Here is a 26,579-nt window from a genome sequence, read left to right on the forward strand (position 1 = left end):
TTGATTAATTCATGCTCGGAGGAACCCTGAATGCTTCATATATCTTCGTTTGTAGCTTTTGGATTTCTTTAAACAGAGAGCTTATGACCTCAAGTCACATAACAGAATCCATTATTTTGCTTCATTTTATGCACATATGTGACTTGAAAATAAATAAGCACATGATCTGATGAGGTGCCACATTAGCTGAAGAGCAATCTTAAATATGCAATTATAAAAAAAAAAAAAAAGTGCAAGTTTCCTGAAGGTTAAAAGCATCTGTCAGGTTTTTTTTAGAAAAGGCATTGTCTGGTGTACAAAGAAGACCTTGCAGAGGGCAGCAATAAGAGAATTAGATAGGATAGTAAAGGCCTTCTCTCCTGTTAAGTATCATTTCTCATCTGTTTCTAGATTGTTACTCTTAGGGGCAATTTCCTCCTTCTCAGAAATGCCACACTTAGTCTTACTCTCAGCTAGAGATGTAGTTAGGAACCTATGCCTTGCTCTCTCTCCTTTTTCCTAATAAGTATATTAATTCCTAAACAAACCCTTATCTACTCTTTAATCAGGTTGTACACCGTTGCTGTTAATTATTCTGCCAACATATTTAGGACTTAAATGTTGAAACATGGCCTTCTGCATGATATAGATGTGACACAACAACATATTTATGAGTTTGCAGCAAAAGCAGAAGCTTGTATAGATCTTTGTAATTAATTATTATCCTCAATAAAGCCTACAGTCAGAATAAGAAGAGTTCTGCTGGATCAGGCTGGTAGTCCTTCTAGTCCAGCACTCTGTTTCACACAGAAGTCAACTAGTTACTCTAGAATGCTTACAGGGCATAAAGGCCAAGACTTTCCCCAGATGTTGCTTTCTAGCTCAGAGTTTCAAAGATTTACTGCCTCTGAATATAGAGATTCCCTTCTAGACACCATGGCTAGTAGCCATTGATGGGTCTAAAGATAAAGGTATCCCCTGTGCAAGCACCGGGTCATGTCTGACCCTTGCGGTGACGCCCTCTAGCGTTTTCATGGCAGACTCAATACAGGGTGGTTTGCCAGTGCCTTCCCCAGTCATTACCATTTACCCCCCAGCAGCAAGCTGGGTACTCATTTTACCGACCTCGGATGGATGGAAGGCTGTCAACCTTGAGCCGGCTGCTGGGATCAAACTCCCAGCCTCATGGGCAGAGCTTCAGACTGCATGTCTACTGCCTTACCACTCTGTGCCACAAGAGGCTCCATCGATGGGTCTATCCTTCACCAAATCTGCCTGGGAAATTTAAAGATCCAACAGCAAATAAAAGTAAGTGGTCTCTCTGGCACTTCAAGGTGTAGCTCAGCTACAGCCACAATCTTGCCAGCAGTGCCAATAACTTTCCACATGGCACTAACTTGTCATTACTACCACTGAAAAGCCCAAGCCATATTGCACCTGCAGCACTGTAGAGCTTTTTGGCTCTGCTTGCTTCTGGCCATCAAGGCAACAGCCTACCAGGAACCCCTCTTGTAAGTTAAATATAAAATCAATTCAATTTGTATGAAATCTGGTATGGAGCCTCCCTAGCAGGCTGTAGATTAATGTAGTAAAAATGATTTGACCAAAAAATAATTGGAGATTTTTGGTGGTGGAAACACTTGGGTGTGAAATTGGGGTCACTGTGGGTGGGCAGGTAGTTGTGAGTTCCTGCATTGTGCGGGGGTTGGACTAGATGACCCTGGAGATCTCTTCCAACTCTATGATTCTATGAGCAAAAGTCTGCTATGGCAGTTTAAATATTGTGGCTGGAGGTGGGGAGGAGTGAGGTCTTTTGTTTCCAATGCAAATGTTTACTCAATTGCAGTCTGTGGTTTTGCTCACTTCCTTGACTGAGCTCCACTGCAGTCTTCTGGTCAACCTTAGTTGTTTCCCTCTATATGGGTATTTCTCTCCATAATGAATTTCAAAATGTTTAATTCCATAATTACATGCTACATATATACACATATATGTGGCCAGGCTCATTATCTTGATTTCTGTTCTATACATGCACTTCAGTTTTTGTCATTGGCTTGTGTATACGGCACTGTTATAGTCTGGGTTGTGCTAGTTTGGCCTGTGAATGGCCAGAAAGCACGTGGGGATGCTGTTGTCTAGTGGCACAAGGCCTTCTCAGCATCTGCCACAATTATTTTGCTACCAAGTCATAGTTGACTTATTATGGGAAACTCCTAGGGCAGAGAATACCAAGTAGGGGTCCATGAACCCCTGGGAGTCTACAGAAGCTTCAGAAGGGGTCTCTGTCCTGCCTTAATAGACTTAGATGCAAGCTAGGGAACTGGCCATTCCACAACATGGGATGCATCTGCCCATGAGGCTCCGATCTTGACATATTTATTTCCTTCCCTGTGTTTTCCTGCCAGAGTTGAATCTAAACAAATGACGACTTTACAAATTTAGCTTGTTATTTCTGTGAGGCCCTTGAATCGGTTCAACATCTTCATTATGCTGTGTACTAATTTACTGCTCACCCTCTGCCTGCATGTGTGGACTGGAAAATTCCCACTTCATTGCATCTGAGGAAGTGTGCTGTGCACACCAAAGCATGGACCTTGATTACAACTCGGTTGTTCTTAAAGGTGACCCCGGACTCAAACATGGTCCTCCTTCTTCGGCCCAACTCACCTGAATCTGTCTCCTGAATCTCCCTGCCAAGAGTGCCTCCAAAAAGCTCCAGCGCCCGAAGAGGTGAAACTTGTCCGACCTCCTCGACGCCACCGCTCCGCCGCTGGCGCTTGTGAGGGCAGGCCTCCAGAGGAACGCTGTCCCTTTAAAAAAGAAACGCAAAGGAGAAAGAAGGCCAGGCGGATGAAGTCACGTGGCCAGGGGTTTGTGTACCGGAACCCGCCGGCTCTGCGGAAGCACCAACAGGAGCGGCGGCCGCGTCAATAGAGGCGGGAGGGCAGAGGAGAGACGGCGAAAGAAGGAAGGTGGGCTCAGGTTGCGCGCTGGTGAAGCGCGTCCCCGCCGCTCTCCCAGAAACAGCAGCAGCAGGAGGCGTTGTTGTTGCTGCTGTTGCTGCTGCTGCTGCTGCTGCTGCGGGGTGGGCAGGCGGGCGCAACGTGCCTTCTCCGGGGCGGGCTGAGGCGCGGTCCTCTCTCGCCCCCCCGCTCTCGGCTGAGCATGGAGCTCTTCCAAGCCAAGGACCAGTACATCCTCCAGCAGGGCGAACGGGCGCTCTGGTGTAACCGCGCCGACGGCAGCTTCCAGCTCCGTCCCGGTGAGTCGGGCGGGGAGAAGGCTGTTCTTAGGGAAACCGGAGGGCGGCCCTGGCGGGGGTCTGACTGGAGAGCGGTGGTGGAGGGAGGGAGGGGGCTGTGGGGCTCTCTGGGGCAGCCCAGCCGGACTAGGCTCAGGTGAGCAGGCGGCAGGTGAGGGCTTCCGGGAGGAGCCAGCCTCCTTGGCGTGGCCGGCCCTAGGCAGGGGGGAGAGGCTGGCGAGCACTAGGGCTCCCCCAAGGCGCGGGGCTGCAAGACTTCGGCGGGGCCATGCAGTAGGCAAAGTGGTAAGGGCAAAGCCTAACAGCCTATTCCAGGATAGGATTTTGTGCGTGGGAGTGCACGTCCTTAGATGTTGTCCTTACAGTGTTGTCTCAGGCAGCGTGTGACTTTACTAGTAGTCCAAGTCCATTGGTTTCTGTGTAATCTACACATGAGAAATTATGAGATTGCTTGTGTGCATTTGGATATTTGGACAGTCCTTAAACATTATACTGACTAAACCTGATGGAACCTCTTGTGGTGCCGAGTGGTAAGGCAGCAGACATGCTGTCTGAAGCTCTGCCCATGGGGCTGGGAGTTCAATCTCAGCAGCCGGCTTAAGGTTGACTCAGCCTTCCATCCTTCCGAGGTCAGTAAAATGAGTACCCAGCTTCCTGGGGGGTAAATGGTAATGACTGGGGAAGGCACTGGCAAGGCCACCCCGTATTAAGTATGCCATGAAAACGCTGGAGGGTGTCACCCCAAGGGTCAGGCATGACTCAGTGCTTGCACCGGGGATACCTTTACCTTTAATCCTGATGGTTCAGTTAGCAACTTCCTATATCCAAATTCAGCTGGGTGAAAGTGTCAGATTGAGTTGAATTCATCAGTTTGTACTGTTGGTGAGCTGTTGGGGGCATTGTTCCACTTGCTGACATAATGCATAAGGTTTGATGGTTGGAAGCTCCAAGCTGGAAGAGAGCCAGCTTGGTGTAGTGGTTAGGAGTGCAGACTTTTGAACCAACTCTTCTTCTCTTATTTCTTCTCTCTACAAGTAATGTATTGCTTTGCTTGCCATTTTGTTTTAATCTTTTCAGGAAGAAGAAGAGTTGGTTCTTATATGCCGCTTTTCCCTACCCGAAGGAGGCTCAAAGCGGCTTACAGTCGCCTTTGCTTTCCTCTCCCCACAACAGACACCCTGTGGGGTGGGTGAGGCTGAGAGAGCCCTGATATCACTGCTCAGTCAGAACAGTTTTATCAGTGCTGTGGCAAGCCCAAGGTCACCCAGCTGGTTGCATGTGGGGGAGCGCAGAATCGAACCCGGCATGCCAGATTAGAAGTCCACACTCCTAACCACTACACCAAACATTTCCTTTAACTTACTGTGCAGGTTATAAGAGATTGATTTTAATTACATGCAGGTACTCTGTGGGATTGAACTGGACTCTCAGATGCCTTTTAAGTGGGCTTAAGCTGGACCCTTATGTCAAACATGAGAATTTCCACACCACACCCCCTGGTTTTATTGTAGGTTTTAATAATTGAATAAAGTATGATTGCAGCAGGTTTTATACCTGTGACAGGAAAGAAGGTAGAGGTTCAGTCTCAAGTAAATGTTCAGAGTGTAAGTGTTCTACACTGATTTATGGAATTCAATGTAAGGTGATGCACACTGGGACAAAACATCCCAACTTCAAGTATAGGCTGCTCAAGTCTGAACTTGCTAAGAGGGAAAAATATCTTTGAGTCATAGCGAATAGCTCGATGAAAGTGACAACCCATTGTTCTACAGCAGTGAACAGCGTAAAGACTAGGTGTCAACTTTCATTGAACTATTCACTACAAACCAAAGATCTTTTTATTAGGGGCTTGGAGTACCTTTCCTATGATGAAAGAATGAAGAGTCTGGGACTTTTGTTTAGAAGAGAGGACATGATATAGAGATTTATAAAATTATGCATGGAATGGAGAACTCAAAAGCAGCCAATGAAGCTGATGTGCACTAGATTCAGGATGGACAAAAGGTAATACTTTTTTATACAGAAAATGATTAAAACTTATTATTTGCTGTGAGTGGTTGTAGTGCTAGACACAGGAACAGACACATTTAAAAGGGGAGATTCATGTAGGTTTATCAGTGGCTACTAACCATAGTGACTGAGGAGAATGTTCTGAGGCACCAAACCTCTGAATCCCAGAGCCAGGGGACAGCATCCCAGGAAGGGCACAGCCTCTTTGTTCTGTTGTCGGCTCTCCAGAGAAACTGGTTGGCAGCTGTGTGAGGCAGGATGCTAGACTAGAACTGGTCTGGTGTAATGGTTAGGAGAGGTGATCTCTAATCTGGAGAACCGGGCTTGATTCCCCACTCCTTCACATGCAGCCAGCTGAGTGACCTTGGGCCAGTCACAGTTCTCTCAGAGCTGTTCCACCCCAACATACCTCAAAAGGGGTCTATTGTGTGGAGAGGAAAGGAAGGCGATTGTAAGCTGCCTTAAGATTCTGGGTAGTAAAAGGTGGGGTACAAAAGCCCAAGTTCTTCTTCTGAATGGATCACTTCTAGATGAATCCAGCAGGACTATCCTTATGTTGGACAAGAAATGAGGGACAAGTGGCATGCAGCCACTTGCCCCAAGTGGTACAAGGGATTGACCATAAAGAGTGAGATTAGTGCTTTCTTTGAGGACAGGCTAATTGGGAAAGTGCTCAGAGAAGCTGATTTCTTACAATATTACCTGTCCAGGAAATGGTCACGTAGGATTGTATGTGGATTGGATGCATATAAGATAGAACTGGTTGGGAAAGGTTGATGAGAAAGTGTGCTTTTCCACAGTGTCTTATAATGGAAGAGAATTAATGAAAAAATGGTTGTTCCATTTAGGGTCAGGCTAGATATATTGAGTCATCCAATTGTATTTAGATATTGACTCATACATCTGTAAATGTGGGATTAGAGGTGTCTCTTTAAAAAAATGCAGTGTCTATGAATCCTCATCTCCTGATGCACTTCCAGTTTTATAACAAGGCTGGGAGCAAATGCTTCAGATACAGAGCAGCAAGGTAAGAAGGAGAGGGAAAGTTTAACTTCACTGATGTGAGGTGTCATATATAGAAGATAAATAGATCTCATCTCAAGTAGCACTTTAATAGCGGAGTGGGTATGTTTAATTTGAGACACTAGGACAGTGGTTCTCAACCTTCCTAATGCTGCAACCCGTTAATACAGTTCCTCATGTTGTGGTGACCCCCAACCATAAAATTATGCAACTGTTCTTTCACAGAAATTAAACCGAAACTGACCAATGGTGTGAAGATCCATTGTTTATGACTGTATATAAATTGGTTTTCTACCAGGGTTTCTCAGTTCAGTTCTGCCTCTTGTCCCACCATGCCTATCTTGCTCTTTTTCCACTGCTCCAGATGTCGACTCCTTTGGGACCCCCTTGGAGAGAAGGGCTGCTCGCCTTGCTGCGAACCCCGTGAAAGGGTGTTAGACCCCCAAAGGGGTCCCGACTCCCAGGTTTATTTATTTTTATTTATTTATTTTGTGATTTATTTCCCGCCACTCCCTGAAGGCTTGTGGCAGGTCACAAATGTCAGATATAATTTTTAAAATCCTATTAAAACCCCTGACATTAAAAAAACATAAAATACAACCACTGCACTAAGATGTTGTTTCTGTGGTTTGCTATCAAAGTTTGTAATTTAAGGCTGATTATGCTGGAGGAGGCTGATTGGTGGTGATCCTGGTATAAGAGTAAGGTTATACTTGTAACCTTGTAATGGTTGTAAAACTTGTAATGGTTGCTGCTTTTCCTGAGACACTTACAAATCCAAGATGTCTAATTGTTTCTAGAGGAGTCAAGGTTGTAGCTGTGTTTTCTTTCTATAAGGGGAAGACTTTAATGGGCATCTTGAAGTGTCTTAAAGTCATGACATTAGTAGGCCGGATGCAGGTTGAAGTAATAAAGCACCTATTCTTATTCCTGTGTAAAAAGGTATCCCCTGTGCAAGCACCGGGTCATGTCTGGCCCTCTAGCATTTTCATGGCAGACTCAATACGGGGTGGTTTGCCAGTGCCTTCCTCAGTCATTACCGTTTACCCCCCAGCAAGCTGGGTACTCATTTTACTGACCTCGAGGATGGATGGAAGGCTGAGTCAACCTTGAGCCGGCTGCTGGGATCGAACTCCCAGCCTCATGGACAGAGCTTTCAGACTGCATGTCTGCTGCCTTACCACTCTGCGCCACAAGAGGCTCCTGTGTACAGAAATATTAATTGCTTTGGTGATCATTCCACACAATTTTTCTGACATTTGGCTTTGCATTAATGAAATTATTTGAATAATATCCAAATAATTAATAAATCACAATTTATGTATGGTGTCCTTCTAGGTTTTTTAAGGCAAGAGATATTCACAGGTAGTTTATCATTGTCTGCCTCTTTAAGACCAACTATGTTTTATTTGTGTAAGCTTTCATCAGACCATGAAATAGGTTTTACGGGACCATATAGTCTTAACTTCTTTACTGTGAGAAACCCCTGAGACATTATTCAGGCTTTGAGAAACCCCAGATGTGGTGTGATTGTGCAGAATATAGCTGGGAAGTACAGTTGTTTACATGCCCACGCCCTCCAGGCCCATCATGGGGGGGGGGGAATCGACGTGACCCTACATAGTCATATCAACTGATAAATTTTTAACAAATTTAATATATATACATAAACACACATATATATAGTTGAGAAAGCCTGATATAGGTAGAGAGTGGGTCTAAAAATCTTGTAATGTGTTTGGCCTTCGATCATATTTTCAGGAAATTGAGTTGTACATGTTTTGAGGTATCATCTGAGAGTGATTTTTCAAAAATGTGTAATTAGAACAAAGTAGTGATCTATGCTCTGATTCCTAGTGTTCATCAACTCTACTGTACTTTATTATAGAGAGTTGTCTCATTGCTTGGCTGTAGGCCTGTGATTCTCTTTGTACTGATTAAGATAAGCAGAGCATATTTCCATTCTGTCATATGAGGGATATATAGAGACCAGCTTGCTTTCTACTTGGGACTTTGGTAATTCATTGTAAACAAGTCTTGCGGATTTGAAGCTGAATATGTTTATCTAACTACTGCACCAGTCAAATACAGATGCAGTTATATTTGGCATCAGCCACTCCCATACTGTATGTTTTTCAGATCTATATCCAGTTGGATTTTATTATTTTTTGCCATTGCCCCAAAACATCATGAAATTGGAATGTAAACAAGAGCTCTCACTGTTCTCTAGTGATCTAATAGCACAAAGAATATATTAGAGCCAGTAAGGCGAGATATGTTCACAGTATGCAAGTGACAGATACCAAAGTGTCTCAGTTCTTTGCAGCTGAACCATGTGATTTCATGTCAGTTTCTGCTAGGCAAACTTATATACTAAATGGCCGATGTAACACTGAGTGTATGTATTTCATTTTGTTGATATAAATACTGAGGATTCAAAGTTATTTATATGATAAGTTCTTGTAAAATGTTGTTTCCATTTACTACTGGTAAATGCCAGCCTTCTTTTTCCTTCATTGTTATTTATGTAGCAACATATGAGTACAATCTGTTTTTGTATGCTAGATACTAGTCATCTTTTTATTAATTTGTTCAGAGTAATCATGTGGCAAGTTTTTTCTGCAGATGACAGAAGGTGATAACAGTTTTGAACTTTTTCCCATGTAGATTATGTTAAGTGAGGCAAATCCTGCATCTATTTTGACAATTGCCTTGATCCTATTGGCCATTCTAAGAGATAACCTTTTTGCTTTGACAAAAATTGAGTCCAGTAGCACCTTTAAGACCAACAAAGTTTTATTTGTTGTTCTTAAGGGTGCTATGGACTCAGTTTTTGTTGTGCTACTTCAGACCAACATGGCTACCCACTTGAATCTATCTTTTGGCCTTGAGCTCTGTAACTGCATAAAATGTTAATGTAAATGTTATGATTTTGTTGATTTTTTATGCCAATAAAGGGATTCTGACTCTGTTTTTCCGTATATTATCTTCCTTGCCTGGAGGAAATTGGCAGCAGCATATCAGGACAGTAATAGGAATAGGCTAGCAGTTTTTTACTTGTTAACTAGGGCACAAAAAATGTCCTATGAAATGGTCCACCAGTGTTTGTCTCCTGCCTGGGTTAACATATGAAAGTTGTTGCTAAAATTGCTTGCCCTTGTAGTTGCTAAAATAGCTTGCCTGTAGTTTTCTTAAAGGAGAAAACATACATTTGCCTTGCACGGAGGTATAGTGTGCACCATAAGAAGGACACAGACAATAGCTATTTTGGTATAAGATTGGCCACAGCATTTATTTTACCTTGAGCTAGGCATAAATGGGGGAGGAACTGCCCTCTTGCAGTCAGCCGACTGCAAGACAGTCCCTGTCAGCAGGCCCAATCTTCACCGGGCGCCCAGGCTATCTAGCCAAACTGCCCGGGACATCCTGGCCTAGTGAGCCTTGGGAGGTGGCCACTGGATGTGAACCCCTAGGCATATGCCTTTGTCAACTTACATTTTGGGGGGTTTATGGGGGGACATAAGGAGACCAGAGGTCCCTAAGGTGATTTAATTTCTTGTAAATGTGGTAAAGGTAGTACTTTTATTTATTAAAGTCATAGCATTGATTTTGTGACTATCTTTTCAGATAGAGAGAACTATTCAAGGCTTTTATTCCAGCTTAATATCTTAGGTAGAACTAATCTGAATTTAGAAATATAGTGTGATGTTCCATTATGTTTGCTTAAATTTTGATGATAAATGGTTTACTTTTAATTTGGCAGGCATTTAGAAGAAAGAGAATTAAATGGCTATGTCAGGCTACCTGAACCGCGGTTTCGTAAAACTCTTGTTTTATTATGGCCCTGGAAGGGTTTCCTGAATACAATTTGTTAAACATTTATCAGGTGATATAACCATACATGGTCATGTCAACCACAGCCCTCTCTTAAAATGGCCAGTGATGGGCCTGGAGGAGTGAGCATGTGCACAACTATGCTTCCCAACCATATTCTGCATAATCATGGTACTTCTGGGGGTTCTTGAAGCCTGAAGAATGTTTCATGGGTTTCTCAGTGGTAAAGAAGTTGGGAAAGGCTGGATTATGTTGTATGTTATGCAAGACCACAGTTAATTTTGAGGAAAGCCCTGGTTAGGTGTTTAAGCTGAACTTTAAATATTCTTCTGTACAAATGTTTCCCATTATTATGTTTAATGGGATGGGGTGTTTTCTTTAGTAGCCTGGCAGGTTTACAGCTTTTGCTGTCATGAAGCTCACTCCTGTTGTGAGTGAATGTGTTTTGAGGCAAGTACAATTCTATTTGTGTCGCAATTACTCAGCGTCGAAGCTATATGTCAAAAGAACAGCTTGAAAATGTAATAGAGGAAAGTTCGTAAGGAATTTTAAAGGTTTTTCACCGTATCTCTTTGAAGATATGAAACTACCAACGCTAATACATAAAGCTGACTTTAGTTTTGTGTTTTTAAAGATTAAATCCCTCTTTGCCTCTTAACAGCTGGTGTGTATGTTTGTACTTCTGCAATTGATTTCTTTTAAGCCGTGTTCCCCAACCCCCGGGCCACGGCTCCCTCTTCCTGCCCCCCCGCAGCGAGAAGCTCGCCAGGCCACGAGCAAATCGGCTGCCGAAGCGGTCTATTAGCTTGTGGCCCAGCAAGCTTCTTGCTTTGGGAGGGGGGGGGAAGAGAAGCTTGCTGGGCCGCAAGCTAATTGGCCGCTTCAGCGGCCAATTTCCTTGCGGCCTGGAGGAGTGGGGAGAGGGAGCCTTGGCCGCCGGCATGCCGGCAGTGTAAACGCACATGCGCGGACTTGCCGCCCATGTGCAATGTGTCCGTGCATGTGCGTTTGTGCCGGGGCTGCTGCACGTGTGCGGGGCCCCGGGTCACCCTTTCCCCACACCCCGACGCAGTGGTCCGTGGCCTGCAAAAGGTTGCGGACCATTGCTTTTAAGAAGTGCCAATAATTTTCTCCCCTGCTCTGAATGTTAAAGATGTTCACATGAACTAGTAGCAAAAGTTGTCTATTGTAATAGCAAATGAATCCTTTTCTAAGTGTGTTTAAGAATGTTCTTAATAACTGAATAGATTTACATACAACCTTTATGGACAGTGGGTTTTATCCTATGTAGTATGAACAGAAAGTGCTGGCACAAGCATATAATTCCCCCCCCTTTCCCCATCAGCCACCTATGAGTTCCCAAAAAGTGATGTGATTTATGTTGACTGAATTATGCAGAATGAATGAATGGCTACAGTGAGGATGAGCAAATGGCCAAAATTCTCACAGCTGTTAGCCATAATAGGAAAATTTCTGTTAGGACACAGAGTGCTAGAAATTGACCATTTATGCACTGGGAACTTCATTGCCCCTGCTCCGATACAGGAGCACAAATCTGGGGCGGATGAGGCATACCAGGCCAAATCCTCCCCCGTGTGAGTGCAGGAAGAGGTGGGGCAACCTGCCACAACTAAAACTCCAGCCTGCAGCTTGGCATGAAACCTCCAGTGCATAAACGGTCATTGAGATGACACACGTATATATGTGTGTGTGGCTTTAGGTCTGTCTTGTTAATTTTCCAGAGATCACAGAAGCTGTTTGAAAGACAATTCCAGTTTCAAAGGATTGTTGGTCTGATTCAGCATTGCTGTCTTTATCAGTCGTACTCTTCTGAAATATTTTTAAAGCAAAACAGAAATAATAGTCAGTGCATAGGTGCATACCTTGAGAAACTGAAATGTCCTCATCAAACTTTTTAAATAACTGTTCTGGTTTAAGACTGTTTAAATAAATAAACCTCATATTTAGGTTTTAGAAAGTTGTCTCATTGCACTAGGACTTGGTTGACTCAAATCCATATGTCTTCCTTAAAAAACCTTCTTAAATGGTTTAGGGCTGAATTGGAATTACATTTTTCATTGTACTTTGGAAATTTGATTTTAGCATGCAATAAAATATGTAAATTTCTTTGTAATTTGAATTTCCCCCTATATATTAATAGTTACTAAGATACCATGCGCAAACAGTTTGCGAAAGCAGGAGGGGGGGGGATAAAGGCAATAGAAAAAACTCAGCTGCTTTAATACTTCAGAGGCTTCTGTTTTCCAATATTAAAATATCTGGCATAAAGTTGACAATGTATGGCTTCATTCTACTAAGTGGCAAAGCTCCAGCATTTCTTTGTTTCACCTCTTTGTTATAGAGCCGAACCAGTAGTATCAACTGATCTGTATAACTTGTCTGAATACAATAGGTATGTGTACCAATGTTGCTGTCACCAGCAGTATTTAAAATAGCATTTGAATTGCAAGTAGGCATGCTTCTGTCTGCTGATGGTTTGTTCTTCCCAAACTGAGTAGTTTCTGATCTTATCTTGAAATAGGGCAAATGTGTTATTCCACAAAACCTAATTGAAGATGTGTTCAATTTAATCCTAAGTAGCACTGCTTCATGTCTTTAAAACCTGTGACTGAGTAATATACCAAGAATAGCAATTTAGGAATCCTTTTGAATTACAGTGAAAGCAATTATTTATGTAAAACATAATTAATTTGTCTCTGGGGATTTTAGAAACTGCTTTAATTAGAGATCATGAAATACCAAACTGGATATTGGTGCTGGTGGTGGTAAGGAATTGTTGGCAGAGTAGTTAACACAGCAGGGGTGCACAACCTGATTAAGAGTAAATAAAAATTTATTGAGGAATTAACATAGAAGTGAGACAGTGATAAGTTCCTAACTACATCGCTAGCTGAGTAGGTAATACTGAGACCGTTTCCGCACTGGGAATTTTGCTGCTCTGGTTCCCATACGGGAGCACAAATCTGGCTCCCCTGTGCGGGAGCAGGAAGAGGCAGGGCAACCTGTCCTGGCTCAAACTCCAGCCTGCAGCCTGGCATGAAGCCTCCAGTGCAGACAAAGTCTGAGCGTGGCACTTCCAAGAAAAAGGGGAAAATTGTCCCCAGAATAGTAATCTGGAGACAGATGAGAAATGATAATTTATAGGAGAGAAGGTGCTAATCTCACTATCCTGTCTAATTATCTTCTTGCTGTCCCTGCAGTGTTGTCTTCTCTTCTTCTTTGTACACTAGACATTGCCTTTTCCAACACGTTTTTAAAAGGTGTATTGTACAGAGTTGACAAGATTAATCATTTTGTATAAATATAAGAAGAGTTGGTTCTTATACGCTGGTTTTTCACTACCTGAAGGAGTCTCAAAAAGCGGTTTACAGTTCTCTCTCCACAGCAGACACCCTGTGAGGTGGGTGAGGCTGAGAGAGCCCTGATAATACTGCCCAGTCAGAACAGCTTTACCAGTGCCGTGGCGAGCCCAAGGTCACCCTTGGCTGCATGTGGGGGAGTGCAGATTCGAACTTGGCTCGTCAGATTAGATGTCCGCACTCCTAACCACTACACCAAACTGGCTCCAATATATTTATAAATATAAGTATAATATAAATTTTTAAATATAATATAAATGAATAAGATTCATCATTTTGCATAGTCTTGCAAACAATTCTTCGAAAAGTGGCTTGGTGAGTACTTCTGCAATCAGTAGGCGAATATTCCAACTCAACAAGCCATTCTTCATACATGTTTCTTACTAGATGATGCTTTACATTCTTCTGTTTAGTTATTAAATTAATCTTAATCTGTGCAAATGTTATGCATGCTTGGTTGTGCTTCATTTTTTCCTCTTGGTATAGATTCACTGATTTTTCCATATTCCCCATATTTCTTGATTTCTCCATTTCATTAATGTAACATTGCAGATCTTGACAGTTTATTTTTCTAGGCTACGGATTCTGTATCCATGGCATCCCAATGCATAGCCTACAAAACTGCCTTCTTCTGCTTGATCTGTCTAGGTCTGCTGTTCTTTAGGAATGTAAGTGTAGGCTTTTGATCCAAAGATTTTTAGATGATTCATACTGGGTTTGTACTCATACCACAGTTCAAAGGGAGTCCCACTGGCACCTTTAGTCGGTAATCTGTTGTGCAGATAGGTAGCAGTGTTGATTGCTTTTCCCCAGAACTTGTTAGTTAGCTCTGTCGCAGGGAGCATATACCCGCATATTTCAGTGAGTGTTTTTCTTTCTTTCTGCTATATCATTCTGTTCTGGAGTGTATGGTACTGTAATATGATGCTCTAGTCCTTGTTCAGCCAAATAATTCTTAATTTCATGACCAGCATATTCTCTTCCATTATCGGTGCAGATTGCTAGTGGCTTTCTTTGAAACCTGATACTGACCAGTGCCACCTTTGCTTTGAATTTTTCCAGCACTTCACGTTTCTCTTTAATTAGGTAGGTCATAGTATATCTTGAAAATTCATCAATAAAGTCAGCACATATTTATTCCCACTAGGGGTTTGAGTTTTTATTGGTCCACTAACATCACTTTGTTTCAGCTGTAGGGATTGCTGTCTCTGACTTGTCTCATGCCTTTGGTTAGAGCTAGGTCTCAGCCCTTTATTTGAATGGAATGCACACATTGTCCATCAGCACGTTTGTTCATTTGCTTGTCTTTAAATTCTGGCTTTCATGTTGGCTAATTACATAATTTTATCTGTGTCTCAACTACCTTTACCATAGCCACGAGCAATTCTTGTGTTCACAGTGCTTGTTAAGGAACAAAATTCAAGGCCAGTAACACATTTAAGATTAACAAAGTGTTGTTCAAGGTATAAACTTTCATGTGCAACCACACTGTATTCTTCAGATACAGTGAAATGGAAGTTACCAGTCCAACAAAAATTTAAAAAGAGACAAAACACAACCTGTAATAAGAGTTGAGAACCTGAGAAAGTTGAGAAAACTGCTACCTTATATAATAAAAATGTATTTCATTTGAATTTGATTTATGGAGCCCAAATATATAAAAGTATAAAAACAATTTAAAAAGCAAGGAGTGAAATGTCATACATATATAAGTTAGTTGTGTCCTAACATCCAAAGACCTAATGCATTTCGATCTATACAGGTCATCCTCAGAGGTCAATATTAAGTACATGTAATTGTTTAAGAAAAACACAGATATACATGAAATACGTTTTAGTATTTTCCAATTGCTAGGGTGGTAAACAACTTTTATAGGCACACAAGAACACACAGCAGATGTTGTTCAAAACCAGGGGAGGCTATTGAAGATAGTCCCTTGCAAGACCCTTATCTGTATAAGAACCTGTAACATCCCGTGGATATGCAAGGGACCTCTACTCGAATATAGAAATCGTTTTACCACTCTGGTGATAGAAAAATGATATTAAAACATATTTTACGTATATCTCTTGTTTTTCTAAAACAATTGTTTATACTTAATATTGACCTGAGGAAGACCTGTATAGGTCGAAACGTGTTAGGTCTTTGGTTGTTAGGACATAGCTAACTTATATATAAGAGCCTCTTGTGGCGCAGAGTGGTAAGGCAGCGGACATGCAGTCTGAAAGCTCTGCCCATGAGGCTGGGAGTTCAACCCCAGCAGCCAGCTCAGGATTGACTCAGCCTTCCATCCTTCCAAGGTCGGTAAAATCAGTACCCAGCTTGCTGCTGGGGGATAAATGGTAATGACTGGGGAAGGCACTGGCAAACCGCTCCGTATTGAGTCTGCCATGAAAACGCTGGAGGGTGTCACCCCAAGGGTCAGACATGACTCGGTGCTTGCACAGGGGATACCTTTACCTTTACCTTTTTTAACTTATATATGTGGGACTTGTGTCACTCCTTGCTGTTTTTATTGTTTTTTTTAATACTTTTATATATTTGAACTCCATAAATAAAATTCAAATGAAATACATTTTTAGTATATAAAGTAGCAGTTTTCTCAACCTTCTGAATTACCAGTCCATACATATAGGTAGAGGGTAAACAGCAAATTAGCATCCTCTGTAATGAGGATGTTTAACAGATGTAAGAACCAAACAGGAATAATGAGTTATTTTGTAACTTCATGGAAGCATCAGGCATAATGTGTTAGATTTAACCAAACTTCTGTCTCTTGTAACATGTATTGTTGGTTACTGTAAAATGGGGGTCATCAACCCCCGGTCCGTGGCCCGTTACTGAAGGCCTTGGTACCAGGCCGGCGGCAGCCGTGCCTGCCTCTCCCTCCCCCGCAGCGAGAAGCTCGCCAGGCCATGAGCGAAGTGGCTGCCAAACTGGCTGCTTTGCTCGCGGCCCGGCAAGCTTCTCATTGCGAGTGGGTGGGGAACAGGCAGGCGTGGCCAGTGGACGCAAACACGCATTCGCGTTTGCGCCCACTGCTGGTGCAAACGTGCATGCATGGCAACTCTCTGCATGCACGTTTGCATGCAGCTGCTGGCTCTCCCCCACCCCGAGAGGCGGTCCTCAACCTCAAAAAGGTTGGGGACCGCTGCTGTAAAAAGACCTGATAAAGTATCTGGATTCAGCCTAGGTCCATAAAATACATATATTGGCAGATATTGCAATGTCCTGAGCTTTCCTCATATTCTGAGTAAGACCTTGCTGCACTGTGGAGTATGTCCACAGACAAAACTGATTTGGACAGTTCCGGGATTCATACTTCAGTGGTATGTCATCCTGTAGCCCAGTGGTCCCCAACCTTTCTGAGGTTGGGGACCGGCAGGGCATCGGGGCGCGGGCCACGCCCATGCATCGGGCCGCGCCCACGGGCTGCACCCGCTGGCCGCGCCCACACATCGGGCCGCGGCCTCCCGCAGTAAGAAGCTTCCCGGGCCGCAAGCTTGCGGCCTGGGAAGTTTTTTACTGCGGGGGGGGGGACGGGGAGAGGGAGCCGCAGGTTGGGGACCACTGCTGTAGCCTGATTATGAGCTCTGAATGACTCATGTTTATAAAGTATAAACTTTATAAACTAACTATTGTCGAGTTTGAAAGCTAGAACTGAGCATACAAAATGAAGCTTAAGTTAAACATTGGAAAAGAGCTTTTGGATTGCTACATCAGGAATTTTGGTCTTCAGGGTTTCCTGGTCTCATGTCCCTCTTGGCTATAGTAAGAATGACTGGGAGTTGAGAAAAAGAAATGGAACACTCTCCTTCTCAGCATCTATTATATACTGGTACTCTCATCTGGTCCTTAAGAGAAGAGAGATGTTTTTTACCACTTCCTGTGGGTTAGACTGCTTTGTAACTGGGTCAAAAGTGAAACTTGAAACTTGATGTTATGATCTAATATTCTAGCATTTACAAAGGCCAGTTGAAAACAGTGAGCCTTGGTGATTCAGCCATAGCACACAACAAGAATTGGGGTGTTCACATAGGAGTTCTGTGCATACTTATCTCTCTCAGCTGCCATCTCCCTGCATTTTTTGTTATGACTCTAGAGGGCTCTTTGGCAGCTTAAAAAAATTGTAACTGATAATTGTCAGAAATCCTGTTCCAGGCCCTTTTCTTGTTGTTAGATTGTATACCTCTTTATTATCAACTAGAAAGAAAGCCCATTGCAAACAGGAATGCAATGGGCGCTAGAACCCAGGGGACACCGGGAGGTGCAGATCTCTCCGTGTGTGTCTCTCCCTCTCCCTCCTGCTGTGTGTCTCGATGTGCCTCGCAGCAGGAGGCATAGCAGATAATCAGGGCTAGAAGGAGGGCTGGTATGCAGTTTGGGGCAGCTCTCTGTCTGTCTGTCCCTCCCTCACAGCAGGAACAATAGGAGGGAATGAGGGCTCGTGTTTGGTCTGGCAGGGCTCTGTGTTTCTCTCTGTCTCTGGCACGGCTGAGAGCAATGTGGCTAGCTTCCAGGGTGGGAGGGAGCTGTAGAAGTAGGGCCAATCTTATTGAACATCTTCATGCACCCTCTTGCTCAACTGGTGCGCAAGTTTGAGCTGGGATGTCATCAATATGCAGATGACACCCAGCTCTTCCTCCTCATGGATGGCCACATTCTCCCCCAGAAACATTAGGTAGCTCTCAAGCAGAGTCCTCTGAAGCTCAATGCTTTAAAGATGGAGGTCCTATCGCTGGGCAGGAAGGGTCCAAGTGAAGGAAGCATGTTTGCCCAACCTGGATGGTATACAGCTAACAGCGGTTTGCTCCACAAGGAACCTGGGCGTGTTCCTTGATGCCTCCCTCACAATGGAGGTACATTCTGCCACCTTCACCAAGCTAAATGACTAGCACCCTACTTGGCCTTGGAACACCTAGCCACGGTGATCCATGTGATGATCACCTCTCCCCCCCCTGCCCAACAGACACTTTCCCCCCTTCTTTCCACCCCTGCCCCGTCCCCTTTCATGGCACCTTCCTCTCTCCCTCCTTCCCTCCCTTCCTCAATTTCTCTCCTTTCAGCGTCTCTCTCTTTGCCTCTTTCTTTCCCTCTCACCTGCTCTCTTTCTATCTTCCTGCCTTTCTTCCTTTTTTTCTTCCTTCCTTCTATCCATCCACCCACCCCGCTAGCACCCACTGTATCTTTTGTACAGCGGGCTTAATTTCTAGTTTCTTATAATTGTAATATTACATTACAGGTTCCCTTAATGCTTTATTGTGAAATGTATAGGGAATTTACAACCTGAATATTTTTTTTTCATTTATGCCATTGGACTTTTCCTTGCCTTTACCTCAGTGACTGGTGCAGTCCATGTGTTTTCTTTGTTCCTGTGGAGCACAACCTTCTTGGTCCCCAACCCCCGGTCCGGGGACCGGGACCGGTCCGTAGATCAGTTGCTACCGGGCCGTGGCTCCTCCTCATCCTCCTCTCCGGGTGCTGCCTTCCACTCTGCCACCAGCTCATCTTTGGTGCTCTCCAGTGGCCACCATGGCTGAGGCTCCCCCTCAGTGTGGCACTGTGCAGCTGCTGCTGGCAGTGCCCCCCAGCAGGCGGTGGGAAAGCAAGTGGACCAGGGGCTCAGACAGTGGGAACGTCCCTCGGCAAAAGACACCCCCCCGGGCCTCAGTAAAATTGTCATGCGTTGACCGGTCCCCAGTGATAAAAAGGTTGGGGACCACTTTTCTTGAGGACCTAAAGAGCAGCATTTTAGGCTGTTGTGGGATGGGGGAGCCAGGACAGTTGCACTCCATAGACCCTCAGAATGACTGCAGGTCCAGGGGGTCTACTTAGTGGGACAAATTGGGCAGGTTTGAACTAAGGAGTCAGTCTGATTTAATTTTTGGGTTTGATGTTTTAAATAAATATATGCTATACCATAACAGCTAGTAATAAGAGTACTCTTTTTTTTATTGTAATGATTTTTTTATTTTCATAAAGATAGAAATATAGGATGCAACACGAGTTATTGATACAAAAAGCAGTAAATAAAATATAGTCATCATTTGAAAATATACGACTCCACATTGACTCCACAGTGATATAAACTTTTGCCCAAAACCCTAAGAGCCATGAGTCTAAGAGCCATCCACATTTCCACTACATTTTTTTTTAAAAAGGCCTGTTTAGATATACAAAAGAAAAGTTATTATTAATCAACTTATTTGAGAGATCGTAGACCTCACGTTAACTGCTTGATATTATCTAAGAGCTATCCTGGCAGATATTTCTAGGTTTAAGTTAGATGCTTAACATTAAACATTTCTTATAGAACAGAATGAGTTTTGGCCCTGTATCAATACCCTGATGAAGGGAGAGGAAAGTAGGGCTTTGCCTTAAAGATGTACAAAGAAAAAAAATAACAAAAGTATTTCATAATTTCTCCTTATCCTTAATACAGATACATCTACAAAACCATTTATACTTGACCCATTCTAAGAGCCATCCTGACAGGTATAAGTTGAGAGCTTTGCATTTTCTACAGATCAATATGAGCTTTGGCCCTATAACAATACACCAATAAAAAAAAATAAGGGGGGAAAGCCCCATTTTATATTTCCAACACTAACGATTATATTACCTATATGCCTACTAAGGAAAAGAAACAAGAGAGAAAAAAGGCACTGCTTCCCCTTTTTCATAAAAATAGCAATGTAGGATACAGTATATGTTGTTAATACAGAGAATAATAAGATTTCCAGGTTTAGATTAAATGCTTAACATTAAACATAGAACAATATAAGCTTTCAGTCTTCTATAGCTTCTCCTTATCCTTAATTCTGATACATCTACAAAACAATTTATACTTGACCCATTCTAAGAGCCATCCTGACAGGTATATTTTCAGATTTAAGTTGAAAGCTTAACATTAAACATTTTCTACAGGTCAGTGTAGGCTTTGGCCCTAGAACAATACACTAATAGAAGAAAGAAAAAAATAAGGGGGGAGAACCCCATTTTATATTTCCAACACTAATGATTATATTACCTATATGCCTACAAAGGAAAAGAAACAAGAAACAAGAGAGAAAGAGACACTGCTTCCCCTTTTTCATAAAAATAGAAATATAGAATACAGTATAACATTAAACATAAAACAATATGAGCTTTCGGTCTTCTTAAGGGGGTCTCATCTCGAGGCTTGCTACATCTTGTCGTTCCCGTAGACTTATATTCTGTCCCATTGGCCTTTGGCGTAGAAAGTGCAGTTGTACTCTTTCCCACAGAATATGCATCGATAAATCTTGAGGCCATTGCACCTCCTGGACTCCAGTATCAATACATTTTTTTCCCCAAAGAGCTCCTTTAAATCGGTTACTTTCACTGCAGATCCATATTTCTTTTGATTGATTTTTGTACACTGTTGCTTTGAGATGGCTGTATGTCTTTTTAAAAAGGGTGTCCTTATCTGGGCTGCAGAACTCCGGCATCCCATTTTCCGTCTCCAGAATTTCAGATTTCTCTTCTACTGTTGGTTTTCCACCTTGTTTAGAGCTGTCATCAGCCACTGTTATTGATCTATCATTCCTGTTAAAGACTTCTTCCTTGGCATCTTGGATCTCCTTGAAGATATGAATTTCAGATTTCTCTTCTGCTGTTGGTTTTCCACCTTGTTTAAAGCTGTCATCAGCCACTGTTATTGATCCATCATTCCTATTGGAGACTTCTTCCTTGCCATCTTGGATCTCCTTGGAGATATTTTTGACCAATCCATCTATAAATACTTTGAAATCTTGGGTTTGTATCTCTATTAGATGAGCCAATCTTTTTAACATAGACATGTTTTTGACTTTAAAAAAACCCGGCCTCAAACAATTTTACAAGTGGCCAGTAGAGGTCCTCTGTTTTATCCTCTGGCATGTGACATATTGAAGTCAGTTAAGGCAGATATTCTCGTGCTGGCACAGAGTTCTCGTAAGATTTTCCCATTCACAGCTCTTATCTCTTATCTCCGAAAACCAAAACAATTACAATAAGAGCTTTTGCCAATTAATTCGAGTTGATTTGAGTCCTTCTTCTGCTTAGTTAGGAGAATTAGCCTGCCTCATAACGAGGTGGCTTCGGGCAGAGCAGAGTAAGAGGAGGGGGAAAACAAAGGGCTTTGATGCAGGAAGAGAGACGGAGAAAAAAAAAACAAGAGATACTTGCAGTAAATGATGTTTTGGAACTCAGCCGATGTCCTCCCCTCAGTTCAAAACGTTCATTTGTGGTAAATCATCGTGTAGGGTTGAAGCAGATACTTTAAGATTAAAGAAAGAAAAGAAAGTCCGAGATAGAAAATGGCAGTACTCTTAATCTGGTAACCTTAATTTAATTGCTGAAATATGTGTATATACGGTGTACTTAAACAGAAATGTCTTATTTACTAAATGAATATTTCATTTAAGACTATATACACAATTGTCAAAAAATGACAGCATACTTTTTTCTTGGAGATAAACAAGAAAATTATTATTAAAACAAACTGTGGTATATTAAAATTGCCTGATTTGAATTGTTCATATCTGATTTACATAGTTCTATGTTTTTATTAGTAATTGTGGTTTTTGTCCCCTTAGCTACAGACCTTCTTCTTGCTTGGAATCCGATTTGTCTAGGGTTGATAGAGGGAATTATTGGGAAAATTCAGCTTCATACAGGTATGGAACAATTAAATATTTTACCTTGGCTCAGTAATACTTAAGGTGGTGTTAAATGCATTTTGCTTTGGTCTGGGAAAAAATAAAGTTCTTGCCAGTCTTCACTGTCCTTTGATTGATGAAACTGAAACTGAAATGGCCATTGCCTGCAGTTTTAACAAATGAGCAGACCACAGTGTGACTATGCTTAGATAGGATTATAAAAATTCCTCTCAATTCTTAGTTGATCATTCATATCTGAAATTACGTTTCAATTATGTGTCATTGACAGAGACATCTATTTGGAAGGTGGAAAATTTTGGAGAGAATTCTTAGAATATGCTAGGTACACAGGATTAGAATTGGAGTAGAATTTTTGTACCCAGTCTGATTCATATATCTAGCAACATAGTACTTTAAAATTATTTTTGTAGAAAACAAGTACTTCTGGTGAGCAGGGTTGGTTTTAGTTTTTAAGTCATATAGGCCCATTATGCACGGCCGCCGAAACGGCGATTTCGGGTCACATGCGGAGGGGGAAGAAGTGAAGCAAACCGCTTACGCATGGGATGGGATGCAACGGTGGCAAAACCCAGAGTAACCAATTATGCACGCTGCGACTGTGGCGCCGCTTCTGGTTGCGCCCTGGTCTTCTGCATTTTGCTAACGCGGCTTTTTTGGCGGCCTGCACCGAATCTGCGACTGGTTGCAGCCGGCACCATGTGTTATCGGTGATTTTAGCCGACACCATTCCACCCCGAATGCGGACCTTCTCCTCCGTGCATAATGAGCCATACTCTCAACTGAGAGAAACTTTTGTTGTATTATGATCAGTGTTTTGAAACCAGCACCACATCTATTTTTAGAAATAACCGTACTTTGTATTAAATAATGCATAGTTTTGTTCACAAACGTACGAAGCCAATCAATTTACTAATGTACTTGGGCAAATGTTGAAGGCTTTTAAAATGTTTCAGGTATCCTTGAAGTACAGTATTTGCTGGCGTATAAGACTACTTTTTACCCTTGAAAAACATGCCTCCAAGTGGGGGGGTCGTCTTATACGCCGGGTGCACTTCAGTTGGGATAGACATAGTTGCCCATAGTGGCCCATAATACTGAGTGGAAAATGTTGATGGGTCATCTTATACGCCCAGTTGTCTTATACACCGGCAAATACGGTAATTTTTCTCCTGTTTCTATATTGCTAAGAAACCTTTTACTTTTCTAAAGCCTGTGTTCTTGATTATGAATTAAACATAACATTAAAGCTCTACAATTGTTTAATGAAAAATTACTACTGACCTCTGTCATACAAAATAGCTCAGCTTCCCAAAGAATCAACATCTCGCTAATCTGCTTTCAGTACAGTAGCAATGTAGCATGGTTGTTAACAGACACAACCCACCAAGACTGCTTATAAAAGTTTGATAAGATACTACATTTAAACCAAGGAAAGCTATCACCTGATACCTGCAATTGCTGCGGTGCCTGCAATTACTCTGTGAAGTTCCTAAGAGTGAGAGGAGGGCAATATTTACCCCAAGAATTGAAGCTTAGCTGAGAGCTGTTCTGTGCACCCAAGAACTGAAATGTTAAAACTTAATGAGCACAGCACAAGTTCACTTACTTTTTAGGTCTTTTTCCTGAATAAGTGTTTCTGCTATCCTTTATGGTGAATAAAAAATAACAGTTTTTAAAATCCTATTTCCTGGATGTCTGGTATGAAATAACGGCACTTAAACTGAGCCTGTCTGTAGAAGGCTGGGGTAAAAATTACCTGGTCAAACTACATGAGGCATTATCTCTGTTTAAGCAGCATTTAAAGACTTGACCTACATAGGGGGCAGTGGTGAAGGAGGACACATTATTGTCCAACTCTGTTCATACAATGTTGGGGCCCCAGCCATTCTGAGGCCTTTTTTCAAGGCAATTTTAACTTCCTGGCATGCCTTAGTTAAAGGTATTACTGGCATTTGAAGGGAGTAGCTGTATTATATCGGAGATTTTCTTTTAAAGTGAAAATGGAGCACAAGAAGACTGACCTGATGTTCTGCTATATGTTCTGCCACATACAGTATACAGGTTAAGACTCGCCTCTGAATGCTTGGCAGGAGTGGTAAGACAAGGCTATAGAAACTTTGCTTCTATGCTGTCTTTTCCTAGTGGATGCAAGCAAGGCAATTGTCCACTCCTGCAGTCTGACTAACACTGAGCTTTAATGGTCCAGTCTAGGAACTCCCTGCTTGTATAATAAAATACCACTCCCCAGGGCATACAAATGTTGCATAAAGCAGCGGACCGCAAGCTTCCGCTTGCTGCGGACCGCACATGTGCATTTGCGCCCAGCATGCCGGCGCCCGCGGCTTCCCCTCCCGGCCCCACTAAAGCGGCCGATTAGCTTGCGGCTCGGCAAGCTTCCCTTCCCTCCTCTCCCGAAGTGAGAAGCTTGCCGGGCCGCAAGCTAATCGGCCACTTTGGCGGCCGATTTGTTCGCGGCCTGGCGAGCTTCTCGCTTCGGGGGGGGAGGGAAGAGGGAGCCGCGGCCCGGTGCCGAGGCCTTCATGGCCCGGCGCCGGGCTGTGGCCCGCGGGTTGGGGACCACTGGCATAAAGCATTTTCTTCTTGGGCTTTCTGTCTTTGGAATTTTCCATGGAAATTGATCTATGTAATTTTCATGCAACAGATATCATTTTATGATATTAAATATTAGGAATCTGGGTGTGATTTGGCTTCAGAATACCTGGCCACAGAGATCCATACTACGATTATCTCCAGTTTGGATTTCTGTAACTCTATGCAGGCCTTCCCCTTACCCAAAAACTATATCTGGTGCAAAATGCAGCTGCTAGGGCTCTCAAAAGAACACCTTGGCGAGGCTATAATTAGCCTGTGCTGAGGAAGTTGCATTGGTTATTGTTTGAATTCTGGATCAAGTTCAAGGTTTTGCTTTTTACTTTTAAGGCCATTTGCGGTCTGAGCCCAGCTTATTTGACTCATAACTCCTGATACCCCTCACAGGCCTATTTGCTCTGAGAATTTTAATAGGTTGATGATTCCTGGCCCACGTGAATTTTGCCTTGACCAGGGCCAAGACCTTTTTGGCCCTAGCCCCTGTCTGGTGTAATGTACTCCCAGAAGAGCTAAGGGCCCTGACGGAAGTAATATGGTTCTGCAGGGCCTGCAAGATGGACAGCTCTTTTGCTAGGCATTTGGTTGAGACCAGCCCAGGAAGATCTTGAACCCCTCCTCTGAATGCTCCAATGTTTAACATCTTACCCAGAAAAATGGCAGATGGGGGGATTAGGTCAGGGTGGTGGTGTTTCTGTTGGATTTATTATTGAACATTATGTTATGATTGTGATTCTTATAATATTTGTTTTTAGCCACTGTGAGTTGGCTGGATCAGGAGTGGTGGCCTATCAATTAAACAGCCATTATTTTACTGAATTTTGTAAATTGCTGTAGTTGAATCTGTTTAATACTGGAGACACATTGTTTTGAGGCTTGCTGCTCAATAAACTATAATGAGTGGTGCTTTCATCTGCTGTAGTACTAGTACATCTGGGTTTCTTACAGATCTTCCATGGTGGCTGCTGCTTGTTCGCCAAAAAGTAGTTGTTGGTAAGCTTCCAGGAGATCATGAAGTATGCAAGATAACAAAGATTACAGCAATACCACTTTCAGAAGCAGAACCTCAGGACCTGGAACTGGAGGTGAGATTATTCTGAAACTGTTCATTAGAGAATTTGTACAAAATTGAAGTTAAATAATAGGGCACCATGATCCAGTGTATATGCCATGCAGATACAAAGAAGTTAACTCTCGAATTAAACCCACTTTGGTCTCCTGCTTTGATATATTTTATACATGGTTACTTAATAATTAATGTGTACAGAACAAAATCAGTCCTGTGCCTAATTACACACTTAAAGGTGTGAAGTATTTGCAGTTATTGAAATGTGTTTATTATGGCCACTGTTATGGTTCTGAGCTGTTGTTTAAGTTAACTTTTCTGAGAAGCAAAATGTAAATATGCAACCTACATATTTGAGTGAATTTCATGTTAAATATAAAAATACTGCTAATGTATCACTCGTTTTTAAAATACATTCATCATGTGTCAATATGTTAGCTAATTCTGTTTTTATCACTTAGCTCTGTAAAAAACATCATTTTGGAATAGACAAACCAGAGAAGATTACACAGTCTCCAGATGATTCTAAATTCCTCCTGAAGACCTTCACTCAGATTAAATCAAATGTTTCTGCTTCTAATAAAAAGAAGGTGAGGGGTTTTTCTGGGCTTTGAATGCATACACTTAGCTGTTATGTGAAGTAGTATGAATATTCTTTTAATTTTTTTTCCTCCAAACAATTCAGAGTAGCTTGCATGTTTTCCAAGCATTCATACATGCTACTATATGAAAAA

At 42.5% G+C, this 26,579-nt stretch overlaps 1 protein-coding gene and 1 long non-coding RNA gene across 2 annotated transcripts in view; one reads left to right on the forward strand and one right to left on the reverse strand.

Moving 5' to 3' along the window:
- LOC143843593 (uncharacterized) overlaps positions 1-2,907 on the reverse strand; it is a 29,369-nt gene extending 26,462 nt beyond the window's left edge. The window contains exon 1 of the long non-coding RNA XR_013233603.1: positions 2,647-2,907. This is a non-coding gene — a long non-coding RNA (uncharacterized LOC143843593). The remainder of the gene's footprint in view (positions 1-2,646) is intronic.
- Positions 2,908-2,923: 16 nt separating this feature from the next.
- The window catches only part of INPP5F (inositol polyphosphate-5-phosphatase F), a 48,378-nt gene continuing 24,722 nt past the window's right edge, over positions 2,924-26,579 (forward strand). The window contains exons 1-4 of the mRNA XM_077349927.1: positions 2,924-3,241; positions 22,089-22,169; positions 25,728-25,864; positions 26,307-26,435. Of these exons, the coding sequence (XP_077206042.1) occupies positions 3,145-3,241; positions 22,089-22,169; positions 25,728-25,864; positions 26,307-26,435 (444 nt within the window). The 5' untranslated portion in view covers positions 2,924-3,144. The remainder of the gene's footprint in view (positions 3,242-22,088; positions 22,170-25,727; positions 25,865-26,306; positions 26,436-26,579) is intronic.

Source organism: Paroedura picta, chromosome 8 (genome assembly GCF_049243985.1).
Source record: "Paroedura picta isolate Pp20150507F chromosome 8, Ppicta_v3.0, whole genome shotgun sequence".
Taxonomy (NCBI): Eukaryota; Metazoa; Chordata; class Lepidosauria; order Squamata; family Gekkonidae; genus Paroedura; species Paroedura picta.